This window comes from Giraffa tippelskirchi, chromosome 5 (genome assembly GCF_054371585.1).
Source record: "Giraffa tippelskirchi isolate mGirTip1 chromosome 5, T2T-mGirTip1v1.2.pri, whole genome shotgun sequence".
NCBI classification, from domain to species: Eukaryota; Metazoa; Chordata; class Mammalia; order Artiodactyla; family Giraffidae; genus Giraffa; species Giraffa tippelskirchi.
This window is the reverse complement of record NC_137279.1, coordinates 90,111,378-90,121,632: the sequence shown is the minus strand read 5'-3', so window position 1 is coordinate 90,121,632 and position 10,255 is coordinate 90,111,378. Positions and strand designations below refer to the sequence as shown.

The window sequence follows — 10,255 nt, the reverse complement described above, 5'->3', positions numbered from 1 at the left end:
GAGTTGGGAAGGTATCCTGGAGAAAGAAATGGAGAATTCCATGGACAGAGGAGCCTGGCTGGCTACATTTCATGGGGTTGCAAAGAGTCGGACACAACTGAGCAACTAGCACTTTCACTTTTTCTTTTCACTTGGGAGTGCATGAGTGCTAAGTCACTTCAGTTGTGTCTGACTCTTTGTGATCCTATGGACCATAGCCCACCAGGCTCCTCTGTCCATGGGATTCTCCAGGCAGGAATGCTGAAGTGGGTTGCCATGCCCTCCTCCAGGAGATCCTCCTGACCCAACAATCTAACCCACATCTCTTAAGTCTCTGGCAATGGCAGGCAAGTTTTTCACCACAAGCACCACCAGAGATAGACCCTCAAATTGGTCACTTACTAATATATAAAAATACAGGTTTTCCAAATACAAGAAAAAAAATTCAACCTCATACACAATGAGATAAATTTGAAACTTAAAACTAAAAAAAAAAAAAAAAATACTGTTTCTCAATTATTATATTTACACATGTCCAAAAGTTTGAATATGTACTTTATAAAAGGTGCTGTGTGAAAACATGCTTTCACCCACTGCTGACTGGGGAAACTAAATGGCATAATCCTTTCAGAGCAAAATTTAAGAATATTTACTCAAATAATATGTGCATTTGCACTATGACCCAAGAATCTCATTCCTAGGAATTTGTATGCACATGTATGAAATAATTCATACACAAGGTTATTCATTCCAGTCGTGTATTTAATAGTCAAAGACTGGAGCAACCCAGGAGTCCTTCAATACAAAATTAGTCAAATTAAAATCACAATGGAATACTATGGAATTTTTTTTTTTTAAGCACTCTTTACAAGGTGATGGAAAAAAGATAAAAGCAAAGATAGAACAAATATAGTATGGGGCTTTATGCTTAAGAAAGGTGGATTATAAAATATTATCTTATGAAGTTTGCAAATAGAAACATTGTAATCAATCAGGAAACATTATTAAAAATGATCTTCTATCAGGGTTGGTTGAAGACCAGGAGGGAGCAGATAGGTTGGGAAACTAGAGTAGCAAGATTTCTCTATATAAATACTTTTAGATGGCTTTGATTTTGAATCCTTTAGGTGTATTACTTGTTGAAGGAAAGAAACTGCTTTTTTAAAAAAAGAAATTACATTTAAGAAAAAAGAAATGTCAGTTCAGTGTTGTACTGTGGGCTATTGTCCTTGTTTGCCCCAGACAACTCTGGTTTGTTAAGCCCAATGTCTTGTTATTGATGCACTCCTACTGCATTTGCACTTGGATGATGAACTGTATAACACTCTGCAGGGTAGAATATTAGCCTTAATGAAAGACAGAGTGAATGGTCTGTTTATAATATATTTCAGTCCTGGCTTGTTCTCATTGTCTCTCCTGCTAGTCGTTATCCACATGTTACCAGGGGAGAAGTGGCCAAAATTGAGCCTTAACTTGGGTGTTCATGTGTGCATGCTCAGTCACGTCAGACTCTTTGTGACTCCATGGACGGTGGCCCACCCCTCTGTCCATGGGATTTTCCTGACAAGAATACTGGAGTGATTCCTATTTCCTGCTCCAGAGGATCTTCTCAAAATAGGGATCGAACCTGAGTCTCATAGGTCTCCTACGTCTTCTACATTGGCAGACAGATTCTTTACCACTGAGCCACCTGGAAATCCCTTAACTTGAGCACTTACCCCAATATGTCACACAATAAGGTGTTACTTCCCTAATATATTTTTAGCATCTTCAGTTCAGTTCAGGTCAGTTGCTTAGTCGTGTTTGACTCTTTGCGACCCCATGAACCGCAGCACACCAGGCCTCCCTGTCCATCACCAACTCCCAGAGTTTACCCAAAATCATGTCCATTGAGTCGGTGATGCCATCCGAACATCTCATCCACTGTCATCCCCTTCTCCTCCTGCCCTCAATCTTACTCAGAATCAGTGTCTTTTCAAATGAGTCAGCTTTTCGCATCAGGTGGCCAAAATATTGGAGTTTCAGCTTCAACATCAATCCTTCCAATGAACACCCAGGACTGATCTCCTTTAGGATGGACTGGTTGGATCTCCTTGCAGTCCAAGGGACTCTCAAGAGTCTTCTCCAACACCACAGTTCAAAAGCATCAATTCTTCGGTGCTCAGCTTTCTTTATAGTCCAACACTCACATCCATAAATGATTACTGGAAAAACCAAGCCTTAACAAGACAGACCCTTTGTAGACAAAGTAATGTCTCTGCTTTTTAATATGCTATATAGGTTGGTCATAACTTTCCTTCAAGGAGTAAGCGTCTTTTAATTTTATGGCTGCAATCACCATCTGCAGTGATTTTGGAGGCCAGAAAAATAAAGTCAGCCACTGTTTCCACTGTTTCCCCATCTATTTCCCATGAAGTGATGGGACTGGATGCCATGACCTTAGTTTTCCGAATGTTGAGCTTTAAGCCAAATTTTTCACTCTCCTCTTTCACTTTCATCAAGAGGCTCTTTAGTTCTTCTTCAGTTTCTTCCATAAGGGTGATGTCATCTGCTTATCTGAGGTTTCTGATATGTCTCCCGACAATCGTGATTCCAGCTTGTGATTCCTCCAGCCCAGCATTTCTCATGATGCACTCTGCATATAAGTTAAATAAGCAGGGTGACAATACACAGCCTTGACCTACTCCTTTTCCTATTTGGAACCAGTCGGTTGTTCCATGTCCAGTTCTAACTTTTGCTTCCTGACCTGCATACAGGTTTCTCAAGAGGCAGGTCAGGTGGTCTGGTATTCCCATCTCTTTCAGAATTTTCCACAATTTATTGTGATCCACACCGTCAAAGGCTTTGGTATAGTCAATAAAGCAGAAATAGATGTTTTTCTGGAACTCTCTTGCTTTTTTGATGATCCAGCAGATGTTGGCAATTTCATCTCTGGTTCCTCTGCCTTTTCTAAAACCAGCTTGAACATCTGGAAGTTCACGGTTCACATATTGCTGAAGCCTGGCTTGGAGAATTTTGAGCATTACTTTACTAGAGTGTGAGATGAGTGCAATTGTGCAGCAGCTTGAGCATTCTTTGGCATTGTCTTTTTGGGGGAATGGAATGAAAACTGACCTTTTCCAGTCCTGTGGCCACTCCTGAGTTTTCCAGATTTGCTGGCATATCGAGTGCACCACTTTCACAGCATCATCTTTTAGGATTTGAAATAACTCAACTAGAATTCCATCACCTCCACTAGCTTTGTTCATAGTGATGCTTCCTAAGGCCCACTTGACTTCACACTGCAGGATGTCTGGCTCTAGGTGAGTGATCACACCATCGTGATTATCTGGGTCATGAAGATCTTTTTTGTGTAGTTCTTCTGTGTATCTTTGCCACCTCTTTTCAATATCTTCTGTTTCTGTTAGGTCCATACCATTTCTGTCCTTTATTGAGCCCATCTTTGCATAAAATGTTCCCTTGGTATCTTTAATTTTTTTGAAGAGATCTCTAATCATTCCCATTCTATTGTTTTCCTCTATTTCTTTGCATTGATCACCGAGGAAGGCTTTCTTATCTCTCCTTGCTGTTCTTTGGAATTCTGCATTCAAATGGGTATATCTTTCCTTTTCTGTTTTGGTTTTTGCTTCTCTTCTTTTCCCAGCTATTTGTAAGGCCTCCTCAACAGCCATTTTGCTTTTTTGCATTTCTTTCTCTTGGGGATGGTCTTGATCCCTGTCTCCCATACAATTTCATAAACCTCCATCCATAGTTCATCAGGTACTCTGTCTATCAGATCTAGTCCCTTAAATCTATTTCTCACTTCTACTGTATAGTCATAAGGGATTTGATTAAGTCGTTCCTGAATGGTCTAGTGGTTTTCCCCACTTTCTTCAATTTACGTCTGAATTTGGCAATAAGGACTTCATGATCTGAGCCAGTGTCATCTCCTGTTCTTGTTTCTGCCGACTGTTTAGAGCTTCTCCATTTTTGGCTGCAAAGAATATAATCCGTTTGATTTCAGTGTTGACCATCTGGTGATGTCCATGTGTAGAGTCTTCTCTTGTGTTGTTGGAAGAGAGTGTTTGCTATGACCAGTGCGTTCTCTTGGCAAAACTCTGTTAGCCTTTGCCCTGCTTCATTCTGTACTCCAAGGCCAACTTTGCCTGTTACTCCAGGTGTTTCTTGACTTCCTACTTTTGCATTCCAGTCCTCTATATTGAAAAGGACATCTTTTTTTGGATCTTATCATATATAAAAAGCAATAACACTTGCAGATAACACTTTGTTGTTGTTGTTCAGTATCTAAGTTGTGTCCAACTCTTTGCGACCCCATGATCTGCAGCACACCAGGCTTCTCTGTCCTTCACTAATTCCCTGAGTTTGCTCAAACTCAAATCCATTAAGTCAGTGATACCATCCAACCATCTCATCCTCTGCCGTCCCCTTCTCTTTTTGCCCTCAATCTTTCCCAGCATCAGGGTCTTTTCCAATGAGTCAACTCTTCGCATCACGCAGCCAAAATATTGGAACTTCAGCTTCAGCATCAGTCCTTCCAATGAATATTTAGGGTTAATCTCCTTTAGGATTGATTGGTTTTGTTAGGGGAAGCACACTGACTGAAACCGCCCACCCTGGCCAGGCAACATAGTAACCGTTTGCATGAGCTGTTTTATGACAGGAGGTCCTGGTAAGGAACACAGAACTAATAAGCCACCACCAACTGGAAGAGTTCAGGATAGGTCAAAAGGAGACACCACATGTCTGACCACCTCCCAGAATCCTTCTCTCCAGCATCCATCTTGGCTGAACAAGGCATGCACCATCAGGAAGGACTCTGAGTCAGAATGATTGGCTAAGGACAACCCAGTAACTAATCCCATCACCATAAAACCCAAGACTGTGCGCCATGTGACAGAGCTGTTCTCCTGGGTTCCCTTACCCTACTGCTCTCCACCCGGGTGCCCTTTTCCAATAAAATCTCTTGCTTTGTCAGCACATGTGTCTTCTCAGACAATTCATTTCTGAGTGTTAGGCAAGAGCCCAGTTTTGGGCCCTGGAAGGGATCCCCCTTGCTGCAACAGTTTGGTCTCCTTGCTGTCCAAGGAACACTTAGGTGAACAGAAAGGCTGTTTTCCATAGAGGCAACTAGTCCAGGGACTGTAGCTCCCTCAGGCCCTACATGAACATTTGAAAGTCATGTATGAGAGGTAGGGAGTCAGTTACTTAACACCCCATTATTTATACCAGTTGGGAAACTCTGCACTAAGGATTATCTAAACTTTATATTCTAAAGAGAAAGACCTGAGGAGGTTACAAGAGCAGAAAGATTATAAATTAAAGGCTAGGGGAGATTGAAGCTATGAAATATCTAAGAAAGAGACTATCTCCTGCTAGACCAGTAAAGTTACTCACTCCGTCATGTCTCACTCTTTGCATCCCCATGGACTGTAATTTCCCAGGGTCCTCTGTTTATGAAATTCTCCAGGCAAGACTACTGCAGTGGGTGGCCGTTCCCTTCCTCATGGTTTCTTCTTGACCCAGTGATCAAGCCTGGCCATCCTGCATTCCAGGCAGATTCTTTACCATCTGAGCCACCAAGGAGTCCCAGAGTTGTAAAAGGAGCATTTAAATGCCTATCACACTCATTTGACACTTGAGAGTTCATTCATTAAAAGAATGAATACCAAACACTGTGCTAGAAATCAATGGTGCTGCATTGAGTTGCTAATTAATAACTGATGTCTCTGAAACAGGGTTACAAACGCCTAGGCTCACCACACACTATAAGTCCACTGTTAATTAACATGACCCAAGTCATTGCTAGGGCAAGCAGTTTCCAGCCATTTCTGGTGCTGCCCCCACAGGGAGTGCCCACAACCATTCCTGCATAAAGAGCTTCTAAATGAAACAAGGTAGGAGAGGAGAGGAAAGATCAGAATTCAAAAGAAGTAGACTTAGTAGCTCAGCAGAATGGAGTATTGCATTTTGTATTTGGGGGAAGAGCATAGACTTCATGAAAGCCAGGGCTCCTGAGGCTATAGAAAGTTGACTTTGGACACTTAAAAAGGAAATGCTTCACTTGGGGGATTATCAATTCTAATGATTCTACACATAATGAAAATGTGAGATATGTGTGAAGCTAAGCATTCTCAAGGAATGAAATTCCCACTGCAGAAATGTAAGTGGAAAATCTTTGAAGTAGTAATAATTAACATTTATATGGTATTTAAGATTCTACTATGTCCTCACTTTACAGATCAGGAAATCGAGACACAGGAAAAGTTGCATGCATTGCTTAAGGTCACGAAGCAATTAAGTATTAGAATTAATGTGCCACCCCAGGAAGGCAGGCATCAAAGTTCACGTTCTAACTACTACATTGCTCTGCCTCTGGGATAATAAAGCTAACATGTATTGAACACTTAGCATGTGTTATTTTATTTAAACTTTAGGACTCTTTGTTACAGAACTTTTTAAGGAAGAAAAAATTAAGATCAGAGAGAATTTACTTTCTTTTCTGTACAGGGTTGAGGCAAGACAGATGGGCCTCAGGCTGGACAGCTGAAGTTTGTTCCCTATGGACAGATACTCAAAATAGCAGTGGATAGGAGAAGCTAAGCCCTGCTATGATAAGAGATAAAAGGCCACATATTCCTCCTTCTCGAAGTCAAGGAGACCTTCCTTACTACACACAAGCAGAAAATCTCCTTTAAGGTCAAAAAGGGAAAGGGGAACAACTCCATAGTAGGTGACGTCAATCTACCCATAGACATCTTTGATAGAATCTATCTTAGCTAAGAGATGAAAGTGCACACATGGGAGGACCCTGGCATAAACCAAATATAAACTCAGAACCAGGCAAAGCAAGATGATTGGCCAGAGGAAATCTGAAAGACATACCCCATGTGAAATGATTTAAACTACTTAAAGGGTGAGACTCTCTGAGCCCGCCTGTGTGTCTATCCACATACATGTTTTTTCTTCCTAATAAATACTTTTTTTCACAACTTTTCATCTATATATGGAAATTCATTTCTACACAGCTGATGGGCCAGGGCTTTGTCACTGGCCACTCATTTGTACCTGGTGGCCTGGTGGCTAGGATTCAGCACTGTCACTGCCAGAGGCATCGATCTCTGGCAGGAGACTGAAATCCTGCTTCAACCATTGCAGCTGGAGGCCACCTGAGATCAGGATGACATAGTCAAAAACAGTAAAACTTGGATTTGGACCATGACTTTCCTCTCTCTATTCTGGATTTTCAGATCTTACCATCTGAGTCTGGTCCAGATCCTGCTTTCTTTAAGATATGTTGCAATCACAGAATCAAAACTTGTAAGCAGTCATTAGCTCCTTACTGACGTCTGGCAAAGAGTGCAACTGAGGAAGTCTTGCTAAGTTCACCCAGCCCACTGAAGTGGATCTGGGCTTAAACCCATGTCTCTTGATAGCAAGTGCGGTAATCTTTCTAGTGTCATCATGTAGATAATGAGATGATTCTTTCTTCTTCAAAAGGTCTTATGAAGATTAAATTAAAAATACATTGGAAAGCAGCTGTCATTGGTCTGGCATAGGACAGACATATAAAAAATAATTGATTTGATTTTTTACCAGTTACATAAGAATGAAAACTAGAGAGAATTTTTAAATCCCACACAGTGACCCAGTCTCTACCAAGATCCTGGTCCTATCTTTCTCAAAACCCTGACATCTTTTGGCAGGGGCTATGTCTATAGTTCACATATTGGCAAAGTACAGAAATTAAACCTGAGCAATAATTTTCCAACTTTGCTAGGCAGAAAAAGTGGTAAGGGAGCTGGGGCAAAAGAGAAGGGAGAGAATGAGGTCATAGCTACAGTCCCCATGTCTATTTTTTATTTCAGTATGCTTTCTACATTGTACACGTGTGCTTACAAAGCTTTTTGTTTGTCTCTTTGTTGCTTGGTTTTTATTTTATTTATTTATTTATTGAATATGGCTCCAGATCACTCTAAGGCATATTCCACAGTATTAGAAGAGAATTCAGATGACACTCTCATCTCCAACACTTTTGTCTCTCCCCATTAGACAGTAAATTATTATCTAAAGTTTCTAGTCTCCTACCTAATAAAGTCATTGTCTTCTCCAGTGAGCTACCTTTGATCACATGATAAGCCCAGATCACTAGGTTCTTGATAAGTTTTCTGCCTACAGCTCATGGCTTCACATCTGAAACTTACACAGGTTATAATTTTTGGCCAGCCTTGTTTTCCACCTTTTCGATCTTATTCTGGGAATCTTTTCTTGACAAAAGTGCCAACTCTCAGCTTTAGTTTGCTTTCTTTCTCTCAGTATCTTACTCTCTCCCTGAGCCCTAAGTTCAAAAACATTTGCTTGTTCTTTGGTTTGTTTTTCTTCCTTTGTGGCATATCTCTCCCATTTGTTTGGAATGGAACAAAAGACATACCTCCTTTCTCTCTATATGTTCCAATTCTGATTAATCCAGGTTTATGCCTTCTTCAGTGAGTGTCTGCAATGGATGTGATAAATGATAAGACTGATTTTATTTCCCTGGCATTTACTTTAACTCTGGGAAGATGATTGACTAACCAACTGGGTGATTCATTCCTACAGTTACCAGGAAACCTCAAAATGATAACAGAGATTGTCAAACTTCCTTCAAAATGGTCCATATCCTGACCCTGACCCTCTTCATAGCCTCCTTCACCTCCTTGTTTCGAAGGGTATAGATGATAGGATTGAGAAAAGGAGTAAAAAGGGCATAGACTAAGGCAATATGCTTATCTGTGCCCTCAGGGCGACTCCCAGGTGAGCCCACATAAACTGTGAAGGCAGAAGCATAAAAAAGCACCACTACAGTTATGTGGGAAGAACAGGTGGAAAAAGCCTTGGCACGGCTTGCAGATGAGGGCAGCTTCAGCACAGCTCTCAGGATACCCCCATACAGTCCTAAAATGAGCACAAAGTTGCACCCTGTGGCCACACCAATCATTGCCCCATGGACCCCATTATGCCACCTTGTGTCCACACATGCCAACCTCATTAATGGTGCCAGGTCACAGAAGTAATGAGCCACGTCTTTCAAACAGAAGGTCAGAGTGGCTGTGAGGCTTGCTGGCACAAGGGCAGCTGAGAAGCCGGCCACCCAAGTGGCACCTGCTAGCCATGACTGTACCTGTCTGCTCATGAGGGCATGGTAGTGGAGTGGGTGACAGATGGCAAGGTAGCGGTCCAGTGCCATGACACCCAACAGGTAGCACTCAGTCATGCCCAATGAATGGAAGACATAGAGCTGGACAAAGCACACAGTTGATGAGATGAGTGAACGCCCATGGAGCAAGGTGTGCAGCAGCGTGGGCACTGTGGTGCTGACATACCAGAGTTCCAAGAAGGAGAGGACGCTGATGAAGAAGTACATGGGTGTGGACAGTCTAGAATCTGCCTGAACCAGGACAATGATGAACAAGTTTCCTGCCGGGGTGAGGAGATAGATACACAGTGTCCCCAAGAAAGCAAGAGGTCGCAGGGTTCCAGTGGTAGTGAAACCAGCAAGGAGAAAACTCTGGGTCCATGTGTGATTGACAAGGTCCATGATTTCTAGGAGCAAGAAGTAAAAACAGAAGATTAATAAACATCAAGATTTTTCCTCTATTCAGAAAATGTCCCTAGTGTCAAGAATACTGAATTTGAGCACCTTAAAAGAACTTGATATTATCTAAACAATACTCCTCACTTTGCAATAGAAGAATTGCAATCCTAAAGGCACACATGGTGGGACCAAACAGAAACTGTTGTTTCCAGAACTGGAACTAGAAATCAAGGCTCTTTATGCCAGTTCTATTCTTTTCTACACCATAATATTGTGCTCTTATGACTCCAGAAACTGAATTTCTTTCCTGCTCCACCATCAGGAAGCAGGAGACACCTAACTACTGGTTGAAAATAGTGAAAACAAAAGATGATAGAGAGAGCAGAGGAAATAGACAACAGTCTTCAAACTTAAACTGTCATTTACTAAGATCTGCAGACAGTAAGAAGAAATAGAGAAGCACATATACATACAGCAGAGGTTCAATTCTCTTAGTACCTTAAGATTACAAAGTTTAAGAAATATATATTTATGTAAGGTAAATAAACCTTTATGTAAATCTAAAAATGAATATATATATATATAATTACTTTGCTGTACAGCACATTCGTTGTGTGATGAAACTAATCCAATATTATAAATCAACTATACTTCAACTTTAAGTGTGTTTGTGTGTGTGTGTATAAAGGAAAATAAGAGAGAGAA

General features: G+C 41.2%; 1 protein-coding gene across 1 annotated transcript in view; it reads right to left on the bottom strand.

The window, feature by feature from the left end:
- Positions 1–6,470: 6,470 nt before the first annotated feature.
- LOC145505084 (olfactory receptor 6N1-like) overlaps positions 6,471–10,255 on the bottom strand; it is a 38,025-nt gene continuing 34,240 nt past the window's right edge. The window contains exon 2 of the mRNA XM_081486791.1: positions 6,471–9,558. Coding sequence (XP_081342917.1) covers positions 8,609–9,553 — 945 coding nt within the window. The 5' untranslated portion in view covers positions 9,554–9,558 and the 3' untranslated portion in view covers positions 6,471–8,608. The remainder of the gene's footprint in view (positions 9,559–10,255) is intronic.